General features: G+C 40.5%; 1 protein-coding gene across 1 annotated transcript in view; it reads left to right on the top strand.

Moving 5' to 3' along the window:
* The first annotated feature begins 636 nt into the window (after window positions 1-636).
* The window catches only part of tacr1a (tachykinin receptor 1a), a 75649-nt gene continuing 48682 nt past the window's right edge, over window positions 637-27603 (top strand). The window contains 1 exon segment of the mRNA XM_074670636.1: window positions 637-1181. Within this exon segment, the coding sequence (XP_074526737.1) occupies window positions 778-1181 (404 nt within the window). The 5' untranslated portion in view covers window positions 637-777.

Genomic DNA, 27603 nt, shown 5'->3' with positions numbered 1-27603 from the left:
AGAGCAGTTTATCACAGGGTTAGGATTTATACAGAAGGAAAGTGCTAGAAACCAGAAGCAGGTTCCATCACAGCCATTGACCTTTGATCCCAATGTGTTCACTTTCTATGAAGAGCTGATCTCCAATTACAGTCCAGAACAGAGTCTACGTGAGGGGACACTGAGTGGGTGGTCAGGGATGCTCAAACAGTGAGGCAACCTCAACCTTAACCCCATAAAATGACACAATCAGTGAAATTTCAGTATAAGTATAGAAACTACAACCATTGAGCGGTTATAAATGGTAATCATTATTATTAGCCTGCAAAGGAAGTATAAGGAAACCCCATTAAATTCTTCTACACACTGCGCTTACTGTCAGTACGCACGCGGCGGCACGTGCCACAGCTGCTGTGAGTCCGCTCCGCTCAGGCAGGAGAGGAGAGACGGTCACAGAGCTGCTGGAGGAGGGAGCTCAGAGCACAGAGCGCAGGTTCGTCTAACAAGTGAGAGGACCACGGACCTGTGGATTTCCCACGCATTTTTTTTTTCTCGAAAAGTGTTTAGATTTCTCGGAAGACAACACATTGTCATTGAAACTCGTGGCACGGCGGAATTCCAAATTAACAAGTCATAGGTTTCAAGTGTGCACTCCGCGTACTGTTCCAGCTGAGCGCATTGAGGAGAATTTTCCACACACTTTGGGTTGTTGTCTGCGCGCCCTGCTCCGAATTTGGTGCGCAATGAAATAATTTGATAACCAGTCGTTTGGAGTGACATCTGTATTCTCGCAGCAGGATGGATCCTTTATTCAACACCACCGGCGCGCCAGGTTTGACCGCCGGCTCCAACGAGACCAAGAACGGGACCGTGTACCTGAACCAGTTTGTGCAGCCAGCCTGGAGAATTGCTCTCTGGGCCATTGCTTACAGCTCTATAGTCATCGTGTCCGTGGTGGGAAACATTGTAGTGATTTGGATAATCATGGCGCACAAACGCATGAGGACAGTGACCAACTATTTTCTGCTGAACCTTGCCTTCGCCGAAGCCTCCATGTCCGCCTTCAACACGGTCATCAACTTCACTTACGCCGTGCACAACGAGTGGTACTTTGGACTGGTCTACTGCCGCTTCCACAACTTCTTTCCGATCGCAGCCGTCTTTGCCAGCATCTACTCAATGACTGCCATCGCCATGGACAGGTAAGCTGCGCGTTCACAGTCTGCTGTGGAAACTCATAAAGCAACATAAAAATCCTCTTGGGCTTTGTGAAGGCGATGACAACCCCCGGGTTATGCATTTATTGTTGTACATGGAGGAGTTACACAATTTACGCTAATATTATGAAGATGCAGAATGAGTCTAACAGCGTCTTTAGTGGGTGATGGCAAAATAAAGCTTTAATGAAATGTTCCAGTGGTGTGATAAAAAAACAGTAACTGGTTTCAAATTGGCACCAGTTCACAGGGAACTTGATATGATTTCCCTGAATAAATTTCAGATAATCAATAACGTGTTTAAAAATGTGTATCCTTAATTTGTCAGACACACCAGGGTAAAGAAAAACACGATCAAGTCTTTATTTTAAAGCACATCTCTGTACCAAGCTGTATACTTCTCTAAACTGAAAGTTTAGGTCATTAATTGTGCCATCCACTGTGCACTGATTTTCCCCACAATGAACATGTGGATTAACTCTTATTACTGGAATAACCAAGAAAATGATCCAAACATGCAGCTCTGTGTGAGTGTGAGCTCTGTCATTTATGTTTTTTTTTGCGGTTTAAATCATGCAGCCTTAACTTTGATAAATGACAAAAAAGGAAAAGCAGCAGCAAGGACTGTATTTCCTTTATAGCAGCGTGCAGGATGTGTATTATTAACAATGACATGTGAAGGCTGTGGTAACTGAATGCAGCTTGTCCTCCTAATCAAAATGGAAATAGTCAGAAAGTGTTAAACGCTGTGTGAAGTCCTTTGGAGAAAATGTAAGCGTATGATTATTTATGAATGCATGTCTGTTCTCTGAATGTGTAATGTGAAGGCCTGCTTCACATGTTGACACTGTGTCATTGTTATCTCAGACTGAGCACCAACCCTCGGTCAACACGACTAGTAATCAAGTGTCTTCTGGGAGCAAGTCTTAAACTTCCTTTTAAGATTGAAGCTTTTTTTAAAAAGAAACCAGCTGATTAGTGATTCAGACTACAATAAAAAGAATAGATGTCTGATTTGGATGATAATATGTATATTGTGCTAAGGTTTCCACGATGAACCAAAGTTATAATTTTTAAGCCCAGTTGTGCTTCTCATTCTCCAGTAGACCTCTAATCCCTATGATCCTTATGTCAAACCCACAGTAATCAATCTGAGAGTGAAAATGGACTGTGATTTTAAAACAGATAAACAGATAAACTCTGTATTAAAGCTGAGCTTCTTCAGCTGAAGCAACAGTCTAAGGTGAAGCCTTATCTTCCTTTAATGACTTTGAGAAGTAGCCAAGACTTCCGATGGTGTTAGCCAGGCCTTCCTGTCTCGTCTGCAGCTAGTCTAAAATGCTGCTGCTCGCCTCCCAACGGGAACTCGTAAGTGAGAGCATATCACTCCCGTCCTGGCCTCGCTTCATTGGCTTCCTGTCAATTTTAGGATTAATCTTGAGATTTTATTGTTTGCTTACAAAGCATTAAATGGGCTGGCTCCATCCTACCTCTCTGACCTTTTACAGCCTGTCACAGTCACTGAGGTCTGCAGATCAGGCACATCTGATTGCACGTAATGCTAGGCTGCAGAGCAGAGGAGACCAGGCCTTTGCTACTGTAGCCCCTGAACTCTGGAACCAGCTGCCCCCACAGGTCAGGCTGGCTCCCACGCTGCCCGTGTTTAAATCCCACTTCAAAACTCACCAGCATGCACTGGAAGAAGAGTTTGTTTGTTTCTATTATTTTATTATTTTGTTCATTTGTCTTTGCTTCTCAGTTTGTTATTTTTGTTTGTGTTTGTGTATATAAAGCACATTGGTGAACTCTGTTGTATTTTAAATGTGCTCCATAAAGTTGGGTTGAATTTGAGGATTTACTGAGTTTGAACAAACACCAAACAATTGAGTCTACTTTTTTTTTTTGGTTTGGAAAAGTTAACAGGGCTCTGGAGTTTGGTTAAACTCAAACCACAAGGTTGTGGAGTTGAATTGGGTTGTCTTTATCACAGGCTCATTCAGAGAACCATCCTTGTTTAGTCCACGTGTGTCAAACTCAAGGCCCGCGGGTCAAATGTGACCCGCCGTGCATTGTTGTTTTAATTGATGACTATTGTTTGCTTAATGATATACACAATTTAGTGGGCCAAAAAGGCAAATAAATAAAAAAAATGTCCTCAATCTTTTCACCTGCAGGTCAAACAGTTCACCTGCCTATCTACTATCTATATATGTACTGTCTGTAGCAGCTAATGCTAATGTTAGATTAACCCTTGTGCACTGCTAAAGTATACTGTACGCTCGTACTGTTAAGGCTGTTTTCAGCCACTAACTTCCAACTGCTCCAAAAACCCGTCCAATCAGTATTTTTTTCTACTTTTTTCACACAAATCTCTTAATCCACTTCTGCCCTGCTCAAAACTACCAAGCATTGAAAAATAATCTACAAATTTTAATACCTTAAGGGCAATTAAACTGATAGAACATCACTGATTATGGGAGGGTTAAAGACGACATGACCTATATTCTATATAAAAAGCCATCAGAAACCAGAGATTTTTTACGTGACATCATAGTCTTAGATATGTCAAAAATTTGTCGCATCATTGATTTTTAATCATTTCTCATTTTTTTGTAGCATCAATTTTTTTTCGAAAAGTAACGCTGGTGCTGTTATGGCTGTTTTCAGCCACTAACTTTTAACTACGCCAAAAACTCATCCCATCAGTATTTTTTTCTACTTTTTTTTGCTAAAATCTCTTAATTCACTTCTGTCCTTGTCAAAATTACCAAGCATTAAAAAATTAATAAATTTGTTTTACCCCTATTCTAAACGAGATTCTTTTCTGTGTGTGGTTTTTCTCTCATCCCCTTTCGGTACCATTACATGGCAGTAATGCACCAATTCGCCATTTTCTTTTTCTGTGTGTGTGTGTGTGTGTGTGTGTGTGTTCTGTGTTCTGCCATTATTCCTGTGTTCACCTGTTTCCCTCACCTGCCAGCTCGGCTTCTGCTCCGTCACACTGATCTGTTTACATGTGATGCATACAGCCCCACAGCCCAGGTAATCTACACTTCAGTCAAGTAGGTGGCGGTAATGCACCTTCAGCTAGTTGCCAACAGCTAAATAATCTGACAAAAAGAAGGAAGACAAATCAACTGAAGAGAAACTAACACAGTAATTACCCAGCACAGTGCATCAATTATAGAAAAATGTCAACGCTTTTACAAATCGATTTTTTTCAATTTTATCGATTTGTCGTTGCAGCCCTAGTTTCAAGAAAGATGGAAAGGTGAAAAGATGTTAGTGCTTCAAGGAGAAATGCCGATATGTTTTTGTGCCATAAGGCTGTGGCGGTTGTCAAAGAGAACAATCTTTGTCGGCATTTTGACATCAAACACGGAGCTAAGTATGCCTAAGTGAGCCTTCAAGAAAAACAACAAATGGTGCAAGATTAAAAATGCAAATTGCAATCAGAGCAGGAAGTGTTTAAGAAAGCCACAACCAAAAACAACGTGGCAGTGAAAGCTAGCTTTATTGTGGCTGAAGAAATTGCCCGCGCTGCAAAGCATTTTTCAGAGGGTCCATTTTTGAAGCAGTCGTTGCATTTATTTAACATTACATAGTTACATTTTATGTGTCTTCCAGTTACATCTAACCCTTTGAGGGCTGCCATTATGCTGATGTGGCCCTCAGTGAAAATGAGTTAGACACCCCTGGTTTAGTCCATCATAAGAGTTCCCACAAACCAAACAAACAAACAGACAAAAGCATTATAAATAAGCTCATGGATAGCAGTCATAGTACAGTTCAAAGTTCAAGTTCACCTTTATTATCAAAATAACAGACAATGATCCTTACTTGGATCAATTTTCCTTTCTATGTTGTACAAACCAAATCTCTTCATAAAAACAGCTAATTTAGTTTGGATTGAATTCATTTTAGGTTTAATTTTACTCTCAATAAACATAATGAATCACAGTTTCCTTTTTAGAGTTTCCACACGTTATTACACACAGAATTTATCCCCCTCAAATTATCACCAATAATAACAATAAAAATAGATGAGACCATTGTCCCTTTGATGGGAACACTTAACCTTAGATTAAGTGGATTTGGTTCAAGTGCCATTTAGAGAAATGGGTCCTGACAATCAACAGTGTGTGACAGCACAGCACAGACTACACAAATATTTAGAGCCATTTGCTGTATTTAATTTTGGGTGTGTGAGTTTGTAAAGCTGTACTATTTGTGCCTGTCCTGTGCCACAGCAGGTGGCGTGAGCTCTCATGTGTGCATATAGATGGAGGAAGACACAGTTAGTGGCAGTTGTGTGTAGAAGCACACAGTATTTGACCGTTGTATTTACTGTCTTCATTGTTGTTTACTTTCGCTGTAGTTTTTTTTCTTGACCTTATTTTTAGTAAAAGGACAAAATAAACAAATGAGACGTTTCCTTCAATGAACTGATTGTATGTACGCTGGGAAAGCAAGATGTGTCAACTGGATATCTTGCTACAAACACCTCAGTGGGGGGTAGAGTGGATCGTCTCTCAGGCCCTGTTTAGACGACGTTTCATCCAAAAACGCTAACATGCAGTGAAAAAAAAATCTGTTTTTACACAGAAACGCTGAGGGACTGAAAAGGCTGTAGTGAGCATGCCAGGCCTGCAGTTGGAACTGTAACTGTCTTGACCAGAAGCGGCTTTTGGGAGATCTCCACTGAAGTAGAGTTGGGCAGATCATCTGGGCTGTTTCCCAAAGCCCAGGTACCTTGCCTTGCCTTAGTCTGATGTGGGCGTGGGGTGGGCGTGGGCAGGCATCCACATCATGAGTCGTTGCCCAAGTGCTGTTCCAATGTTCATGTCCTCCAGAGGCATATGTCCTCCGTTTGGTTAGCATGTGGCTAATTGACCAAGGATACACAAGTGTATCCTTCGCTGCCTTGCCATGGCTTTAAATACCCAACATGCAATGCGTGAATCTACAAAAAAGGAAAAAAATGGAAGGAAAAGACGCACCAGCGGAGGCGCGTGGTAAATTCCAATTTAAATGTAAGTAACAAAATACACCTCTGAAAATAACAACTTATACCATGTCCAACACTTAACTCTTTTGTGTGTCACTCACGTAACTATAATTACTGAGAAGCTGCACCTGCAGAGTGTCAATGATGTGACAATAAAAAAGCAAAAAGTGTAGAAAAGTGGCAAGCTATGACAATATTTGTAGCTGTCTGAGCTCCTCCCAAAATATGCCTTTGTAGGCTGTTCCATTAGCATCTCCTTTTGAGCAGAGGCAGGACACTTGCCTTGGATTGGAAGGAAGTGGCTTCGGAGGCACTGCCTTCAAAGGCAAGGCAAGGCAAGGTACCTTGGCTTTGGGAAACAGCCCTGGTGTACTGGCCAACATTAAGTGCAGAAGTTTGCGTTTTGTAGAAAGACAGTCAGCAGATTCAGCAGATTGAGCAGCACAAACACGACATGGTAGTCCACGATGAGCGCAACAACGGTACGGTTGTACTGTTGTACTGTTGTATGAGCTTGTGTGAAGCAGAGCGCAACATCATTGTTTCCACTGATAATGCTGGCTTTTATTGTGTACATGGCAACGGCTTCAGCAGTGTTTCAGAAAAATTTCACTCTGGAGGCATTTTCAAAAGTTTCTGTTTTAGGGCGGCTATAACACCATTTTCCATGTTTTAGCCGTCGTCGTGGTCTATGATGTTGTGCTTTTGCTGCTGAATCTGCTGACTCTCTTTTAACAAAATGTGAATCTGTTGCTCCACTTCTGTACTTCAGTCAGGACCACTTTGTCAAAATAATCTTTATTAACTTGCACAGTTTTATTTGGCGGTATGGTTCTGTTCTGGGACTACCTGCTCTTCCACGTGCTTGCGTGGAAAGCCTGAGGCTGGAAGAGCACACCTTCCTGCCCATCCCGAGCCATCATAAACGGCATAAGAAGGGAGCACAGCAGCAAAATAAAAACCCAGACAAAGCAGAGCAATAAAAATGAATACATTGACAGGAGGAGGTGGGGTGGAGGTGGGTTGCAAAATGCCAGCAGAGGGAGCAGGAAAGAGGCTGGGCTAGAGCTGTTTAAATAGCCTGCTCTGAATGCAATTTTCCAATAGGAAGTGGACACAGGAGTCAGCCGAGCAATCAGCTGATCTGCACCGATGATGACAGCTAAGCTGTTAGAGCTTGGCGTCATGGCCTGCCTGAACTAACGCTACGCTTGATTTAGTAATCCCCAATACACCAGATGATTGGCTCTACTCTAAATCGGTGGAGATCTACCAAAAGCCTCTTCTGGACAAGAGATTGTCCAGATCTGCCATGCTTCCTGCAGCGTTTTCAGTCCCTCAGCGTTGTCGTCTAAACACAGATTTTTTTCACTGTGTTTTAGCCTTGCTTCTGCAAGACTGAACCCTAGCTATGGTCCTTCACTGTAATAGCTTTTACCATCAGTGTGTAAGTCTGGTGTTAGAGAAGTTAAGTACAAGTCCATTTACCATTCACTTACACCTCACTGCTGTTGGAGCTATAACCCTCACTTACAGCATTTAGCAGCACTTTAAACCAACTGCTCCGTCTCAAAAAACAAAAACGAATGTGAGCTCTGCAGAGTAACTGCACCGCCGACAGTGTGAGTGAAAGTTTTACCGGACGAGAAGTTGGAGTAGAGGGGTTTCAGAGAAAAACAAGTGAAAGAAAAGAGACTCATTCTAACAACTCTGAGCTTCAAAATGTCACTCTCTGCATTTATCACTGGCTTCAGGCTGGAAGCATGTTGGCTCCGTGACGGCTCCAATTCATGATGACATTCACTCAAGCTTCTGTTGGCTGGATGAGTTCGCTGCTGTCAGTCTCTGCCACAAGTCTAACCCAAAATAAGTCCATAAACCCATGATTAAAATGTCTTTGAATGTCATCATGGTGGATTCTTTCCAGGAAGGATGAGGACAACTGATCTCCTACAGACTGTGATTTACACAAGTAATTTGGTAGTACCTTTATACCATTAGGGCTAAGCTGTTAGAAAATGATAAAAATTATATTGAAGACAGGTTTTCTTTAGCTATGAATGAAATACATGTAGCTATGAGCTTAAACAGAGAGAAGAAAACATTGCTCAGGAACAAATCTTGAGTAACCTGTTGTGCTTAAAGACTACATCTTTGTTTGATGTATGACTCTCACATTGGTGGATGCTGTTTTAACGCGTTTAGGGTCGATTTTATTTCAGAAAACAATCCATGCACTTTATTTATACACAGAGGCCAGCTGAGCAGAGAGAAGGGCAGACAGGTAGGGGCGCAGAAACATTTTCTGTGACTCGATGTTATTTAATAATCAACACAGCTTATCGACTGCAGCCAGTGTTGGTTACAACAACTCTTTTCTGTAAATAAAAGTTCAGCAGGGATATGGAGCTGTGTAAAAGATTCAGCCACAGAATAACTCCTGGAAAAAAGTATGTGGAAACAAGAGAAGTCTCTCAGAGGAAGTAAATATTGATAAGCCTTAAAAAGCTTCTTGAGTACCCTAACTCATCAATTCCCTGGTGATGTTGGTCGAGATCCAGATGCAGCTCAGGAGGAAGTCTTTAATTGACAAAGGGAATCTTAAAGAGTATATTGCAGGTTAAGTTTTCTTTGTAAATTTACACTTGAAATTCGCTGATAATGGCTGTGGAATAAGTCAGTTTTTATTTATTTTTCTTTTTTTTTCCAACATGGCGTCATTTGACGTTGCAAAGGGGACTCTTTGGTGCTCTTGACTAGGCATAATAGGTGGTAGTGAGTGAAAGCAGGCGTTTTGGGTTGTGTGTATTGTGTTAGTTCCTGTGTATTACTCTGTTAAATTACACTAACTGTAAACAAGTTATTATTTGCTCTGTGGAAATCCTCTGTTATGTTCTCTTGTGGGCGCGTGATGGTCACAGGACAATGTGTGTAGGCTTTTAAGACAGTGTTGGTAAACAAACAGTAACAGGAACAAAAGCTTTTTGTCTCTCAGGCCTCTGTCCCATTAAAACACAATTCCATTGTATCAGGAAATGCACTGATTAAACTGTGGAGTATGTGCACTGTTATGCATCCTGTGTGTGTGTGTGTACATGTTGTCAAGTTATATTCTACTCTCAATTTCAGGAGCATATTGCCCCATTGACTTTAAACATTAATTTGCTTTTTAAAAAACATGAGCACTAGGCTGCAACAGGAATACAATACAAAGACACTGGTGCTGCATTCACACCTATAGCTCTTTTTCTTTTACATTCATAGACTATGTATAAAAAATGGATGTCATCTTGCTTGTCTTGTGGTGAGGGCACCAGAAAAACTGCTCCCCCTGGTGACTGGGTAACCAGGTAAAACCCAGGTAAAAAAAAAAATCTGGCTCTCCAGTCATTCCAGATGGGCTGTGGTCAAACTTAAAAAGAAATAATACACCTCATAGAAATGTTTGTCACGTCCGATTGTTGTGGTGATTTGAAGATATTCATTGGCTGCCTTGTGTTCAGGTCCTCTGTTTTCTGAAGAGTTTCATTTTCATTAGAATAGAATAAAACTTTATTGTCATTGTAACAAGTACAACAAAATTGAAGTCACAGCAGCAATCAAGAAAACATCAGGCCTTACACCAGTGTATAGAAAGTGCAAAAAGGTCCATTAGAAAATAGATGATGACAGCTTGTCCATCATTGTCTAGTTCAGCCAGCCTCCACCTCCACAGAGTCCAGGACTGAGCTTCTTCAGCAGTCTGTTCAGTCTCTGTCTCCTGGATCCTGTCTGCTCACAGCAGGTGAAGCTCTTCCAATGTGGCGTTGGTGTCTGATGTTAGCTCTGTTAGCCATGTCTGTGAATAGCATGATGCTACTCTGCCTTCTAGTATTCCCTCTGTTGCTGGGTTAGCATGGCTAGCTCGTCCATCTTATTGGAGATAGATCTTACGTTCCCAATAACGATGGATGGAAGGACAGGTCCATGTCGTCACTTCTTAGCTCACACCTGAGAACCAGCACGCCGTCCTCACCTCCTTCTCCTCACCTTGTGGGAAGACATCAGGCCTTACACCAGTTAGCATTGACATGCTACGGCTGCTAATAGCGTTTAGTTTAAAGAGGTTAAAAATAAGGTTTTACAACACATATAACAATGATTGACCGCTGCCGTTCTTGTGTTTTTTTTCGGAGATTGTAAAATGTGTCAGGAGGTAGAGTCAAGAAGTGACTAGACTCTAAAAAGAAAAAAAAAACATTATTTTTGTCACCCGGCTCCACTCAGATTTTCCCAGAATCCCTCACAGTCTCTGCTGCACAGACTCTGGCTGCACAACTGCTGCCAATGACTGCACCTGCAATAGGGGTATTTTGGCTTCAAAACTGTACAGTGGTAAATGGCGGAGCCACGCTGTCCACTCTTTATACAGTCCATGCTCACACGCACATACACACACAACGAGGTAAAACATACTTCAGGTTTGGTGTTTTTACAATTAAATGGTTTATATTCAGCACTTACACTCACTACTTCTTTTTGAAGTCAGTGTATCTGATTCCATACTTTAAATACGCTGATGTGAAATCAACATTAGGCCACACATCACTGGCTAACAGCACTCACTCACAGGGACACGTGCTCTGTTCTCCTCTGGTCTCCTCACACCACAACTCCTCTGCTCTCCTACGGATTTTATTTCTCCTAATCCTTTCCTGATCCTGGTCTCCAACTCTCCTAACAGGCTCATTATTATAACCCTGAGGACCATCATATGGATAGGAAAACAGATTTTCATCTCTTCATTGACAGGAGTAATAGTGGGATCCATGTTTATTATGTTAAGTAGAGGCAGAATCAGCGAGACCCCCCTCTGTGACACCGTGTTCAAATGCCAATTTTTAATGCGACATTTAATGCAGGAGTGAATGCAAACAGACTAAAATGTCACCAGGAGATCCTGTGGTTTAATTTCAAAATCTCTTTCAAACATTATTTTTAAACTATTTTCCTATGAATTGTTGTATTTAGCCTGTTATATGCCCTTTAACAGTCTGATCTGCCAACATCCACTCTCTCAAACTTTACAGACAGCAGTGCCAGAGACTGGTAACCCCCAGGACATTTCAAAAACAGAAACCAACAAAAAAGGCCAAAAATTCTAAACTTAGTCGAACAGTAGCTAAATTTGTGCACATATTGCTGTTTCCTAAATTAATCTGCCTCGACCGACACCGTTGTTCTCCTGGTTCAGTAGCTGGGAGTCTTCAACAAAGAAATGTGAAAAACAGATCAAACATTATCTGTGTGCAGGGTTTTATAAAAAAAAAATACTCTTTTTGTTTATATTTTCCAACAATTGGTGAAATTTGCCATTTCAAATAGTTGATGATTTTGACTTTGATAGGCATTGCGGGACCTTGAGGGTCCCGGTCTCCACTTTGGGAAGATGGAGCCAACACATCCACAATGAAACAGGCCTTGGGACAGGGTGACGTACACTTCATGAACAGCATCAATTAAATTGATTTTTCAGACGCTCGTTAGACTAGAGCGACCCTTGATTGTACTAACTAAACAGGAAAAGTTCAGATTAGCATTTCTCATGAATATGCAGCGCATGCAAATAAGCAAAGTGTCATCGGCCACGTTTAAGCCATTAACTCTGAGCCAATGTTGAAACTGAAGTGACAGCGCTGCTGCTTGGCGTAACTAGAAGCCTCTGTCTCATTTCCACCAACCTGTAGATGTACCAGCACCCTCTCTGGTCTGTGAAGAGGAACAACAGCTGGAGGCTATCTGTAGCACCCATAGTCCTGCCAAGAGAAGACATCATCTGTTTAATGACACAGATAACAGCAGTCAGTGAATCAAGACAGATGATGAGGGGTAAACACACACGCGTGCACGAAAACATTCAGCTGAAGACCACACCTGATCCGGTTCCCCTCCGTCTCCACTCAGTCACAGCACCAGGTCTGAAGAGTTTCAGCTCTAGCCAGTGTGTTAGGGTGCAGTTGTTGCACAGACACGCTTCAGCAGGACAGCTGCATGCATATGCAAACACACACACAACCACACACACTGATTTTCTGTTCTGGCTCATGCCTGAGATAATGAGTGAGTAATAAAAAGTGATTGGTTGATACTGGAGCAGGCCAGCTGAACTTTTGCAGTGCTAGACCATGAAAAATCACAGAGGCTGGAGCACTAAAACCAGCCAAACATGACTGTGGCAGAAGACTGTACAGCTTACGATGGCCATCTCTCAACTCCTTCCTCCAATTTCCACTTCCCTCTCTGCCGCCTCCACAGGTTAGCCCCCTGGGAACCATGATAGGAAGTTATTCTGGTCTCTGCTGTTTTTCCTGGCTCTGTATGCTCTGTATGTTCTGTACATTCAAATATTTCCCCAGTATCAAAGGATTTTGCTACATTAAACTGCCTGCAGGTTGAAATGTAACAGAGAAGTAAACACAACCCCCGTGCCCTAAGAGTTGTGCGTAAACGCTATACAAAATAAAAAAAAGAATAGAAGAAAAAAAGTTTTGTAAAGGAACATTGTGTGTATGTAAAAGGTTGGTAATGTAACAGTTTTAAAAAGAGCATTCTCAGATGTAAAGATGGAAAGACTTTCACCTCATTCCACTGAGTGAGGACATAGTTTATTGTCTCCAGAGAGTATTTCTAAGCACAAACTGCAAAGATTTTGAGGATTTTATTATCTACATTTTATTATGTCATTAGAAGACTCAAAATCTGGAGAAACCTTTAAACTCAAGAGACAAAGCCCGAAACATCCATGAACAGGCCTTCAGATGGCACTGAATTTAAAGAGAAGCATGGCTCTGTAGTAGAATTCACTGCATGAGCTCAGAATCATATTTAAAATCACAGATTCAACAGCACCCTGCTGGCCTCTTTGTATCCATGCTTATCATAAACCAGGGGTCATCAACTTCATTTGGCATTTTGTTTTTTCGGCAGATGCTGTGAGGGCCAGATTCTCTCATGAAATAAATAAAACTAGTATTGTATCCTCAGTATTATTGTATACATTAATTTTCATTCCAAATTTATGTTATTGTTTAGTTTTTGTCAGTGTCAGCCACCAGAGGGTGATTGCAATATTTTGGGTTTCATATTTTTGAGGCTGTTGAGCTGCCCATCAATATCAAATGCAGTGTCATAGGTGGGGATAGGTACTTTTTACATTTGAAATGATACCACTGTGGGTATTCAACGGTACTAATTTTTTGGTACTTTTGTGTGTTAATGTTGTAATAAATATTAATATTAATTTAATCAATGGCTTTGTTGATGTGTGTGCACATGTGCACCTGTCACCAAATTAAAGCTGTGGAGGGTGCACTCTGCTTTGCGCCGAGGATAGACCAGGTTGGAGCTGGCGAGCTTTCAGCGCACTTTCTGCACTGTTTTTGGCACGAAATCGTCCCTGCGGCAACATGAATCTGCCGACACCTCCCCCAGGTGCGCCGTCAACTCCCCCTGGCGCGCAGTCACACCCATCTCTGCACAGACGGTCTACCAAATTGTCAAATTGGCAGCGCACGGTGGTGCGCCACACGAAATTAACACTGTGCGAGGTGCGCCAGGCTTTAGAGCCCTTTGACTTTAAAACCTTAACACTGCCATAAAGAGGAGTTACTGAACCCAACTACAACTGAAGAAGAGAGGGACACAAGTGTGTCTCTGCATGCAGCAAGTTTGTGGTTATTTTTGACTTAGGCTGTGGCACATGATACTTTTCAGAAGGTGTTTGCTTCATTTGATTAAAAAAATGAACTAACAATTAGTTCTTCTCACCGGGTGTTTTTCAGTAATACTCTTCTGGGAGCCAGACTGTCATGTGTCATCCGTCATGTTAAGTTTCCACTTTTTATTCTTTTCTTTCATGTTGACACATCTGCTTTTATTTCATGGTCATGTCTCTCTTCCTGTTTCAGGTAACTTCACTTACTGCCCCTCATTGTTTCCCCCTGTGCTCTGTTACCTCTCATAATAAGCCTGTGTGCCTCCCTTTGTCTCGAGCTGGATTGTCATGCTTCATTCCTGTCTTCCATGTACCTTGTGCCCTTCTTTCGGAGTTTGTGATTCCTTTAGTTGTAAAATTCTAGTAGAAACTGTGTTTTTTTGTTACTTCTTAGTTATTCAAGTTTTGTCCAGCTTAGATGTGATTTTCAGTTTATCCAATGTGTGGAAAGTGGAAAATTGTCTGTTTTTAATTGTACTTTTTCTGTGCTGCTTAAGATTACATTTGAAATTCACTTTCAAGTCATGTCTGAATTTCTCTCTCAGTTCTTTATGTTCTGAAATCTTGGAGGATATCTAGAGAGCCATTTGAGTATGTTCCCTGGAAACTTCTTATAGTAGAGCCCAATTCATTCCCTGCACAAAGACTCAATTCTACGTGGAGGTGGCTCTTTGGTGGCCTTCATGTCCTGGCCTAATGTGGAGCGACATAATACCTCTCTGTCTCATTGTGCAACTACAATGTAGCCAGAAATTCTCTCCCTCTTGTCATCAGGTACATTTTTTAGGTGGCTCAAGAGATTTGGTGCAGAAGAAGACTTTAGTGTTTTGACTTTGAGAACTCGTTAACCAATGAGTGATAAGGTTTCATTACATTTCGAATGGCAGACAGTGATTTGATAACTAACTTCATCCATGCTCTCACTGTTTTTTTTCTGAAGCAGGATTAATGTATGGTAATTATAATAAACTCAACAACAGTTTTTAAGACTGTGTGTGGTGCAGGAGCATTTAGCTTAGAGAGCGTGTGGACAGCATGTTTTTCATGCCTGAGTCCTCGGTCAGGCCTTGTTGGGTTTGAAGTATCAGGCTGTTCAGCTGTTTCTCTGTCACTGTGGATTGGATGTAAGTCTTAAAATGATGGAGACTTGAGAAACTCCTCTCAGCTCCAGCACAGAGAGGTACAGACGCAGTAACTTGCCCACTTCCCTAGAAGTACCTGCCACTGCCAAATCTGCTGCAGCGGCCAGGAAATAAACAACTGTTATGGTTTTTGGTGAAGGCTGTAGAGCTGAGCAGGGAGATATGGGACATTTGAAGGTTTGGGAGCTTTTACAACGCTATCTGGAGTCTCCCCACGTCCACATCTCTCTCCTGTGCACTGAACTGCGATGTCTTTTGAGAGTGTGACTACACCATTTGAGCTCTCTTTGTTATAAAAAAATAGTTTTCCAGGCTGAAATATGCAAGGCTGCAGTAATCACATCATAAAGTACATGCATATGTAACAGAGTGATATGGAGGAAAAGCAAAAGTGAAAGAAGGAATAATGAGAAACAGTCTGTGGTAACTTCAGCACCACGGACAGCGCTGCAGCTCCATCAGTACACAGCTCAGTGAGGCTGTCTGTGTGTCAGAGCTACGTTTACCAAGAGACGTCCTGTTCAGTCAGATCTGAACTGAATAGGGCTGACGTAGTAAGCTTGTAACTGTTGAACTTTCTTTTGATTCTTCGATTTTAATGGAAAAGTGGACACTTTAAGAACAATTCCGGTCTTAGCAGTAGATTTATGTGATTTTTTTCAGTTTAGGCTCTGAACGGGATGCAGGTTTTAGTTCTTTTCTGTGAGCCATTCTTGGGAACGATAATAGATTACAGATTAATTAATACCAAAGCTGTAACTTGATATTTAACAGCTACGGATCATGTAAACCAAGGTTAGGCAACCTTTTCCATAACTTGAGCTACTTTAAAATACACTCATGCCCAAAGTGCCACAACTTACTTCTTTCATAAAATCATTTGCAAATTATCTGTTTCTACAGTGTTTTTGCCATATTTAATAGTGCTGGGACAATGTGCTGTTTTCTTGCAAGTCTATAGTCTTCAATATTTACGTTTTTGTGACTTTAAACGCCAGACTATGTAAAAAAGTTAAACGCTGATGATAAATTCTACAGACTACACCAGGAGCCATATTTTCCCATAAAATGCACATCACCTGAGCCAGAGAGAAACATTTCGTCTTCTGCTGGTGAAAAGTGCACTGTAAAAATGAAAACTTAAAATTGTTGGCCTGACAATGTTTTTTAGTCAGGCAAACATGAAATGTTTTGTTGTGTTGAAAACAAGGTAAAAGCAATTTCAACTACCTTTTATAAGTTTGTTGTGTAAAGTTGGTCTCATATAAAAACTTAGGTTGACAGAACTTAAAATTGTAGGTTTGAGGCTATGACTAAATTCTTTGAGTTGGCTCAGAAAGAACAGGGTTTCCAACTCAAGACTGCAGGGGTTTTTCACTGCACTTTCAAGTTCCCACATGTTCTGCCATTTTGTCTTTGCACTTGCACTGGGTGGATGTCGTCCCCATAAAGGTGAGTATTTTATTTGAGTATTTATTAAAATCCAGCTTTGCAGTTGGTAAGTAATTTTAACTTGATTGCCGATTAATGAAACCTTATTTATTGTTAGTTTAAGACGGCATGGTTAATACAGATATGTTAGCCACCTTGAACATTAATTAGCTACCATGCTAGTGGTTGACTGTGCTGTAATGAGGTGCTGCTTCACCAAACCACTAACCCGGGTGAGGAGGTGTCTTTAAAGTGATACTCCGGGATGGAACAAGTTGGGTCCTATCACAAGGTTTAGAGCAGAAATTACCCCTACAGCAGTGTTTTTGTGCAGCAGAAGCCCAGGGCGCACGCACCAAACACCCCCTCCCTGCTCATTAGCTGGTTTCCTCTGCACTCAGACAGGGCCATTTTTTACTTGACCAAAAACACAAATAAATGGACTCCCAAAAAATCTGATATCGGTCTGCATTCACGCTTTATTTAGAGAATTTTCAGCGCGTTACTTTCACAAATAATTAAATTAATTAAACTAATTTTGACATTTGTGTGGCACAATTAAGTCGGTGGAGCAGTTGGATAGTGTGCTTGGTTAAAATTCATGAGATTATAAGTTCAAATCCAGCTCTGGGCAATACATGGTGACTTGTAACAACTTTTTTTTTTGTGTGTGTGCAACTCATAATTTTAAGTTACGTTACTCATTAATAAGTTATCTCAACAAAAACTAATATGTTCATTCAAACTTAATATTTCTAGTTGGACTCAAAACTCAAAAATTCTGTGGAGACTGTTGCCTTGAAATTTTAAGTTGACACAACTTTTTTATTTTTACAGTGTGGTAACTTGTTTCCAATCCAGTTTACAAACAAAGACTGAAAGGAAGAATTTGAATTTTAAAAAAAGTTGATTCTTTGACAAATAATTACGATTTTGATAGTGTCAAACAAAAAATCCTGATATATCCATTTTCAGTTTTTTCTCCCACCCCTAGTATTTAGACACGTTCACAGCAGAGTTCCTCCCTCATCTGTCTTCCATCATTAAAACTCTGGACATCGTTGACGTTCTTTGCTTTCACCAACAACCACGCTAAAATCCTGAGAAAGTTTTAGACTAACACTCAAACTAACAAGCCTTTCCACAGCTCTGGCTGAAAGAGGCATTGTTTTGATTCTGGACATATTTGTGTCTTCATTTGACAGTCCATCAAATAAGACATCAGCAGTTGATAGGAAAGTCTTCCCATATGTATCCTCCATTAGTGAATGTTTTTTCATTCCACTCATGCTTTGCTGTGCAGTGAGGACTGGTATGACTTACCTTCGTTGCCTGGTTTTTAACAGTACAGAACCTTTTGAGCGTGTTGCTCTCTTTGGCAAACTTTGCCAATGCTGTTTTTACTGACTCTAATTTATTTCTGATTTCTGTTATCTTATTTGTATTATCTGATATTGTTTTTTTGTGTTTGCACACTTGATGTCAAACATATCACATATTCACAGCACTCCATCTCCTCTGGCAATAAATCCACACTCCCTTGTGCAACTTTGTTGGAAAGGATGACTGGAACTTGGTTTGCTTGCCATGATATCACCACCAAATGGATACGATTGTGAGCTAGCAGACTTAGCTCCCCTGAGTTTTATATTAATTCTTTAAATTAGTTTTCCATATATGTTTTGTACAATCACAATTATATAATCACAGTTGTGCTCAATTCTCCAAAAACAGGTAGACATCATATATACAAAAACATCCAAGGCAGATTATAAGTAAAAAAAAAAAAAAAAAAAAGTGAGACATTATATTAACAGGAGGAGGCCCATGTAGCAACTTTTGATGATAAATATACCAATGTTATTGCCGCCAGCCAATTTATAACTCCCCTGAGATTTGCAGTGATGCAATTATAACACACATTCCCACACTTATAACGTCATGATTTACATTTTTTATTTTCAACATTATTTGTTAAATTTTACACAAGAACGTTTATAGTGTGCTCAATATCTTGTGAAGTATTTAAAAGAATATAATACAAGAGTTTTGTTAGTTTTTTGTTAGTTTTCATTTATTTTTTCCTCTGCTTCATTGTGTCTATTCTCTGCATGCCAACATAAACAGCCTCACGTTGACCACCTCACCATGCCACCCTAGGTTGCCTGATTTCAACACTTCATTTTAACACTGAAAATCAACATGCAGAGCAGACTAAAGAAGATTAAGATAATCTGTGAAGACATATCCTCACACAGAGCAAGGCTCAAACAACTGAAAGTAGATTTTCTGTAACAAGAGAACCAAACAGAAACACATTCATTGTCCAGTTTTCTCCCTCCTCACTGGTATTGAGAAAAATAAGCCTGTCCTCATGGTCAGATGTCTGTCAGGGACACAACCAGGTCATAATCAGTGATGCAGAAGAAAACAGGCTCAGGCAGTCTGGTGTTTCTAGTCTGCATACGTATGAGCATTCAGCAACAACTGTGCCACCCACTCCTCTGTACTTTGCATCATGACAGTCAGTGACAAAATGTAAGTTATACACTGCTGAGGTATAGTTTGTTTTTTGGTAGACGAAAGGAAGATTTTATTTTCTATGGACAGGTTGTAATATTAAGGAGTCATAAGAGGTTGTTGCACACTGGTAATGTCTGGGGTTCAATCCCAACTCTAAAAATCACATGCTAAAGTACTCTAACTGGTTCCCGTACATGTTCAGTAGACTGTGAGTGTTTGTGGGTGACGCTGAAGCCTTGAGAGGTCAGTGTGACAAAAGAGTGCAAACAAACTCTCAATAATACAGTCCATTATAATTAATAAGGGATTGTGCTTTTTTTTCAGATGAGCCAACATGTGTTTAGAAATATTCTTCTCTCTTGTCGAGCTAAAATTAACAATACAAAATGAAACAAATTAGAAATTGTTGCTTTTATTCAGTATATTTCAATTAATAACGTTTCTCTGGAAGTTTTCAAGTATCTTAATCTAAAATGTAGAGCTGGGCGATACTGGGAAGTTTGGTATTGGTCCGATTCCAAGTAAATACAGGGCCAGTATTGCAGATACTGATACTTTTTGATATTTAAGGTTGATGTATCATCTAACTGCTGACCTTGAGGTGTTTTTGTGATTTTTCTCTTTTAATTATGTTGTGAAAACCTAGGAAAGAATTTGGGCAAAGTTTAAAAGGTGACTACAAACTACTTGAGTGTCATTATAACCATTTATGTTTGTAAACAATACAACAGTGACAAAACAAATTTTCCCCAAAACATTGTTGTGTGGAATTCTTTTCATAAGAAAACAAAAAGTTATAACTTTAAGGTGAAATTAAAACATTTTTTTTGGATGTACAGAGTTGAAGACTTCAATACAAATAAATAAATAAAAGTTTTCCCATTATTGCACTCATTTTTTTTTTTTTTCAAAAGTGAAGTTTAAAGAATTACCACACCAGAACAAATGTTGTAAAAAAAAAATTCAAACAAAATTTTTTTTTTGGAGTTTGCTTGCTTGTTTCCTTGGTGCCACTGAGCCATGTGACGGTGCATCATCAGCAATCAGGATATCATTGATATTTGGATCGATCTGCCCACCTCTACTAAAATCAGCATTTTCTTCTTCTTTTATCACTTGGGAATACTTCTTTAGGCCCACTTGTGTCGAGATTTAAAAAAAAAAATCTTATTTCAAGATTTGAAAAATTCTTATTTCAAGATTTTTTTCACATAAAATTATCTTGCTACATGGACAGCAAGACATTTTCTCATCAAAGTTAGTGTTTTTGTCTTACTTTTAGGCTCCCCTTCTTTGCAGAGCAGCTGAAGCCTCCAGGTGAGCGTCTCAGCTGTGCTCAACACCTTTTGTGAGCTGATTCACGTTAAAACTAAAACACCTCCCTGTTAAATGGATGTGGTACTAGATCACGTTGTATTTAAAGTATTGGAGTAAGTTAACAACCAGTTAATCCAGACTCAATTTGGGTTTTTATTTTAAACCCTTTTAAAGCAGGTTGAGATCTCTCTTGAGTGCATGTGTCTCCATGTGTATATCAGAGATTTCCTTATCATGTAATATGGCTTTTAGGTGAAGCCCTTTGTGTTGCCTTGTGCATGAAATGTGCTGTTTAAATAAAGTTTGAGTTGGCTTAAGTCTTTGCATACAGGTCTGTTTAAACTCAGTTGTTGATTGAAGCCAGATGGACAGATCTTGTTAGTGACAGGAGATGTGAAGTGGGCTAATTAAACCTCCTGGAAACTCCAGATGTAAACGCACCTGAAAGAGGTTTGCCAGTGACATGGGACAGCCCCATTGTGAAGGCTGCTTGGTGGTAGATACAAAATAAAGCAGTGGATCAGTGCCTCCTTCTGCGTGTCCTCATATATTCACTGAAAGAATGCACTGAGCTGAAGTGTATGAGAGAGAGCATGCTCTGTGGATTTCTTCCTTTTCTGAAGGACTCATACTGCCCCTCTCGAGACATCTGAGGTAAAGGTCATCCGTGTCTTTACTACGTGGGCTTTCCTCACTGCCTCCTGTAGCTCGAGCTCTGATTATTTCATTTAATATGTGAATCACGGCCTCAGAGCTTGGCCAGCAGGGAACTCAGTGTTGCTGTTCTGCAGGTCCAACGTGTGCAACGTCCAAACACCTTTTCAGAGGTGTCCAGCGTTTGTGGTTAAACTATCACGCAAAACAGACAGAGCTCAGCCAGGCTGACACAGTGTAGGAAAACAGCTTTTGGGTTTTCATCCTTGATTCTGTTGTTTTCCTCTACAGCATGAAGGCATTGTTAAACTTCTGACCTTGCATCTGCATGAACCGAGGCCGCTCTGGCAAAGGATTTCTTCAATTATACCTGATATAGATTTTGTGTCAATATGAGGGCAGTTGTGCATCCAAATGAAATCCTTGCGCCGTCTTTGGAGACCCTGTGAATGGAAACAGAAAACCCACTCTCCGTAGTTCCCTTCACCCCAGATGGTGACCAGGGTTTTGCAACAAACATCACATGCTCTCTATAATTCCATGAAAGTCTGACCCTTATGCCCCCTGATGTCTAGTCCTTGACAAAAAGACTCCTCCTGCTGGGCAAAACTGCACACATGATGTCTCAGAAGCTTTCACGACCGCAGAGAAAAAGCAGGTACCTGGTGGTTCATCACTCTGGGTTGCAGCAGCGCTTCCTCTCGCTGTAATTCCTGGTCCCAGTCTGAGCTGGCCTGTCATCCGCAGCAGCATGTGGCGACACATATTGTAGCCACAGTGGCATCTGTAACCCCAACTGCTGTCCCATTATCCTCCCTCTGTCTCTGTCAGAGCTGTTTTAAAAGGTGCACTCTCTTATCAACATAACATCTGGCAGATCCACTGACAAGGACACTTTGAGCCTTTTCTTCAGGAAAGTGGCTCATCCTGACAGTCATAAACTCAGCTTATTTAAACCTTCTTATCTTAAAGTGCAGTTTGCAGGTTTAAAGCCCCAGCCAATCACTGAGTAGGACCATCATGTCAAACAATGTTATTAATCAGAATTTATGAATCTTAAGTAGCTTCAGGGGTCAGTTTTACAAGTTCAACTTTACTTTTCCATTATGGAGAGGCGTAGGGAGTCCAGCTGGTTAAGCTCATATTTAACGTTGAATCATATTTATTAGAAGATAATGTTTAAGAGCAAATGACGCATCTCAAGCTTTTAATGAGACTCAACACCTGACAAGTCCAGAAAGATGCCTTTTTCAAGGTATTTAAAGACAAAAATGGAGCTTGAATGCCTTGTAAAGAGGAAAAAAAATCTACCAATGGCGTAAGAAAAATGACCTTGTTAAGTTTCTTCTTATGTTGAGAAAATTGAAAAGCATTTTTTCTTACCAGATTGTCAGATTTTTTTTCTCTCTTCAAGCAATTCAGGGATCGTTTTTGTCTTTTGTTTTCTCGAAATAATCTGACTTCATGTGAACTGAAAGTTATCTGAACTTGTCAGGTGAATTTGGCTCAAAAGGTGACTTGAAATTAGTACTTGCTTTGATATAGTTTTTTTTTAAGTTTTTTATTCTTTACAGTTCTTTTCAAAGTTTATCACATTTCAAGGGTTTGCGTTCAAAAATGTTATTACAAAATGCAGCAGATTATTATGAAATTCGGTATTAATTCACAATGAAGGCAAAATTTGTTAAATCACTGTCATAATATGGCGTTACAATGCGTTTTGGATAAAAACCTGTCCAATGAAGTCAGTTTGGTCCTCGCTTTCAGAATCTTTCTATAATGAGTTTCCTTAAAGGGGCTGAGAAGAGTTTGAAAGTTATCTTGAAGAAGTCTCCCTTCTAAATATATGCCAGATACTTATCCACAATTTAAAATGAGATTATCAGCACCAATATTACAGGTTACAGGTTATTCCTTCTTTTCACTTCTTAGCTTCCCGATTGGGTCGTGTATGACCAGATTGATTACGTCTAAGACAACACCACGCCAGCTAACAAAGTTAAATAGAGAGAAGAGAGATGTGTTTTTCTCAGCCGAAAATGATTTCTGTGATTAATTTTGTAGTGATGGTGGACACATGAGCCTAACTGTCAGACAGAAACAGGACAGAAGAGCAGAAGAAAGATAAACAGGAGAGAGATAGAGTGACACAGGCTAAAGGCTAACACAGGAGCTAAACTTTTTGTGCTAATGTTGATTCCAACCCACAGTCAGCAGTTATTCTGCAGTGGTCTGTTCAAACTTGAGAGTCTATCAATAAATGAAGAGTGAGGTTACGTTAGCTCTGCTTGGTAGATGACTGGCAGGACATAGCTAACCAGGATTCACTAATGTTACACATTACAGACATGTCTTAGAGCACCAGACTGCCAGCTGTGCTAAGTATAAACAGCTAATAAACTACTCACAAACTGACAGTGTTTGCTTGTTGTCACATTAGTCCACAGAAATGGAGCACCAGGGTGACGATAGCACTACATATAGCCGGCTATTACAACGTTTGCTTGTTGACGCGTTTCAAACTGCAGCACTACATAAATGTTCTGATAAATACCTTATCTCACCTAACGTAAAGCTGCTTTCATGCATTGGAGGAAACATCAGAAAAACACGTGGAAAAAACATTCGCTAAAGTTGGAATAACCACCATTAATGAATCATCATCATTTATCGTTGTCCTCACAAAGTGCCCAAGACTCGTTTCAATAGTTATTTATGAACACTGTTTTGGTACCTACCCTTAAAAAGAAGTCAGGTGAGATAGTTTAAGTAATGTTTTAGAATAAAAAGGGCCGGTAAGAATTCTACTTGATTTCACTGTATTAAATCAAACAATTAGATGTCTTTAGACTTGACTTTCCTAATTGAAACTATGTGAATGAACCATTCAGAGATAAAGCACAGCACTGCAGCCTGATACAATGAGGTGAGAGGATATAACATGGATCTGTCTAATTTTTATTTTCATGGTTTGTTTTTAACTCAGTCAGAGGCTCGATCCCCCAACATGGTCTGTGTCTCTTCATACTATAATCTTTAACCATCTATGAATGTAAGATACAGCTATTTACGGTGTTAACCTGTATGTTTATCATACAGATCATTATAACCAGAGACCTGTCTGTGCAGTGTCTCACTGATTAATAGAAAAGCTGTGGAGGAATCATGGTGACGAACAAAGTTTTATTTCACTTTGTCTCTTCAGCTTTTAATTAGCCTCCATGCTGCATCTCAAGCCCCTCTCCCTGTGTGCGCCTGTCTCTCTGTCTTCTTTCCATGTTTATTTTTGGCTGATAAAGGCAAAGTGAGAAAAAGAAACAGACAAAAAGAAATACAGAGACAGAAAGAGAGACTGAATATGTTGAAATCCCTTGGACTGAAAAGTCAGCCTCTACTTCCAGCCACCTACACTTCTCATTGTGCGAAGGCGGACAGGGAGCACCAGAGTCCCTGATGTGATTTAAAAATGATGGGCTGTTGGAAAAAATGTTTGAGTAAATAAGAAGAATTAAACAAAAAACAAAACAGCCACTAAATCTTCAAAGTCTTTGGGGCTTGTGAAACGTCGGAAACACAATTAATTTTCTCTGCAGTTATTTTAAGAATTAAGGCTGTAAAATATCTGAACAGCAGCTGCCATTTATTTTATTTTATTTCTTTTTTTATTCATTTTGTCATCCCTCTTCTGAAATAAATATTGAAATTATTCTTTTATCAATACGGACATTTTAACTGCATTTACATAGCTTGTTTGAAAAGTCTGAAACCTCCTCTCTCTGTTAAAAGGGATGCTTTAATACTCATTGTACAGCCTTTCATGGCACAAGCATGAAAACACGAGTTTGGTAAATATTTATAATGACATGATTTTTTTAAGCCCATATACGCTGACCAAATGTTTGCATCAAGATCCTTGGTTGTAGTTTCACTTTCAGTGTTCCTTTGACTAAGCACATCCTCAGTGCAAGAATCTCCTCTGGAGCTGATCTGATGTTTTTATGGCTCTAATTTCGTGGCGCAGCGCAGGGGGCTCAGTGCTAATTTCGTGTGGCGCACCACCGTGCGCTGCCAATTTGACAATGTGGTAGACCATGTGCGTAGAGATGGGTGTGGCGGCGCACCAGGGGGAGGTGTCAGCAGATTCATGTTGGCGCAGTGACAATTTCGTGCCAAAAAAATGCGCTGAAAGCTCGCCAGCTCCAACCTGGTCTATTCTCGGCGCAAAGCAGAGTGCACCCTCCGCAGCTGTAATTTGGTGACAGGCGCACGCATGCGCACATGTCAACAAAGCCTCAGAGGCAGGTTTCCAGAGTGTCAGGCACATTTTGATGCAGTAAACAATCACAGCAATCACTATTTAATGTAACCGTCTGAACCAGCATATACATTTATATCTATATTAACTGTCCCGTCACATCTGATGTCAGATTAAAGCCGTTTGTCATAATGGAAAGTTAACCTGACGGCAGCTGGAAGTTTGATGCACATCTTACAATTAAACAATAAACAGCCTTAACATCTGATACTGAGTATATATCTGGTTCTCTCATTTCATTTAATTCAAAGAAAAGAGGGAGAGAAAAGACGAAGAAAAAAGAGACAAAATAAATGTATGTCACTCAGGATTTACCCGTGATTTCCCATATTTCTCTGTTTTAGTCTTTATTTTTAACGTGATCTAAAAAGATAGTGTACATTATTGTAAGGAGGATGAGGTGGAGACACTGGGAGAGTATACAGTATATCACCAAAGGCTCTGCTATTTGGCGATGTCAAACCAGGAGTGCAGGTGGATCAAAAGTATTCTGAATGGATAAGCCAGCTGTGTAACTGTCTCTTAATTTTTACTCCTATTAATGACAAAGAAACAGATTACATCTGTCCCGGGAGCTGGCCCACATGGTGACGTGCTTCATGTCCTGCTGCAGGCACAGCGGCTCTGAGCGTCTCCACTACCAGCACTCTCTCCGCGGTGCTGGAGATCACTCAGACCAATCAGATGCTGCGCCTCGGCCGCAGGGCATTTAAAGGTGAGGAGAGGCGCTCATTTGATTGGTGAAAACAGCGCTCGGCTGTGTCAAACCCACTCACGGCTTTTCTCCTCCCTCTCTGCCATTTGTGCGGAGGGAGGTGTGGACACGCAGCTCTGCCCCCCTCTGCACTCCTCTGCACCTTGACTGTGCCTTGACTGCGCCTTGACTGCGCCTCTCTTGGCACTGCAGGAAATTTGCAAAGTGCGCTGGTCACGCCCTGTCCGCACGGCAAAGGCCGGCGCAGGGCAGGTGCGCCTGCGCTTGCGCCTGGTCTACAAAATTAGAGCCCTTTATGTCTATGTAGAGTAGCTTATGTGAAAGTGATAAAAACTGCAGTTCATTCACTCAATATTGAGTGCCCACTTAAGGCTGGCTACAGAAACACATTCAGTCTGGACTGAAGAAGATTTTACAGCCTGATTTGAAAACCAGTTTTTGGTCTGAGTACCTCTTTTCATTATTAGCACATTTTTTATGTTTTTTTTTTTAAATAACTCATTATTTTTTCAGTAGTTGCAGTCACAAGTTTTGCTCATATAAGGTCACAGCTGGCTTGACTGACAGGTGGTCACCCTGTAGCTGTCTATGAGGAGGCTAAAGACCTGCCTCTTTACCTTGACCTAACTCAAACAAAGCTAGGTTGAGCTCATCTCCAACATGACCCCTGTTAGCAATAGGCGTGGTATCAGAAACAAATGGTGATGTCACAGAGACTATGTTTGTTTATACAGTCTACTGTGCACATGATACTGCAATCATCTACAGTTAAATGTCTGCAAGGCAGTGATGCCAACTTAACAACTTTGCAACTTTGCTGCTTCAGACCCTTCTAGTGACTCTTTCCTAAAAGCAACTAGCCATATTACTAGCGATCTTTACCTGGAGTTTGGAGGCTCTGACATGAAGCATGTATCATTCTTACTCTTCTCAACAAGCAGCAGGTGCTTGTTGTGAAGAGCCCCTCCCCTGTCCCTAACCACTCACAGGTGGAGAAGTTCTCTTCTCTGCTCAGCAGTCTCTCCCAGCTGCAGCCAGAGCAGATGAATACATGCAAATGAATCATGCATGTACTCATGTCGTTTGGATCGTTTTTGGAGGTCCCGAGCTCATATATTGTTGACATTAATTAACAAAAACAAAAACATATAGTAGAATGTTCATTTGTAGTTATACAGTTAACATACTTACACTTTTTTACTCACTTTTTGTCTCTTCCACTGTCAGTTATACAAAAAAGGTGATGACAAGTTTATCAACTTTCAGGGACTTCTCAGACAGCTAGTAGTTACTTTCCTACTGAGGAGCTGGCAACAGTGCTGCTGATGTTAAGGTCAGTTGGACATATTTGAGAACAGTATGTGATTTCAGGATCACTGGATGACATGACAGGATTAATATATGTTTTTTAACTTTTAGCAACACAACCATACAAACATGTATGCTTTGACACTCTTAAAGTTACCTTAGTGAGGTCAGTATCCGTCTCTGGAAATCTACATTTATTAGTCATTGCTTACCCATGTGGGTAATTCTTTATTTTTTTTTC

This window comes from Halichoeres trimaculatus, unplaced genomic scaffold, assembly GCF_033239565.1.
Source record: "Halichoeres trimaculatus isolate MK-OKI-2021-1 unplaced genomic scaffold, fHalTri1.1 fHalTri1_scaffold_5, whole genome shotgun sequence".
Lineage (NCBI taxonomy): Eukaryota > Metazoa > Chordata > Actinopteri > Labriformes > Labridae > Halichoeres > Halichoeres trimaculatus.
This window is presented reverse-complemented; position numbering and strand designations above follow the sequence as displayed.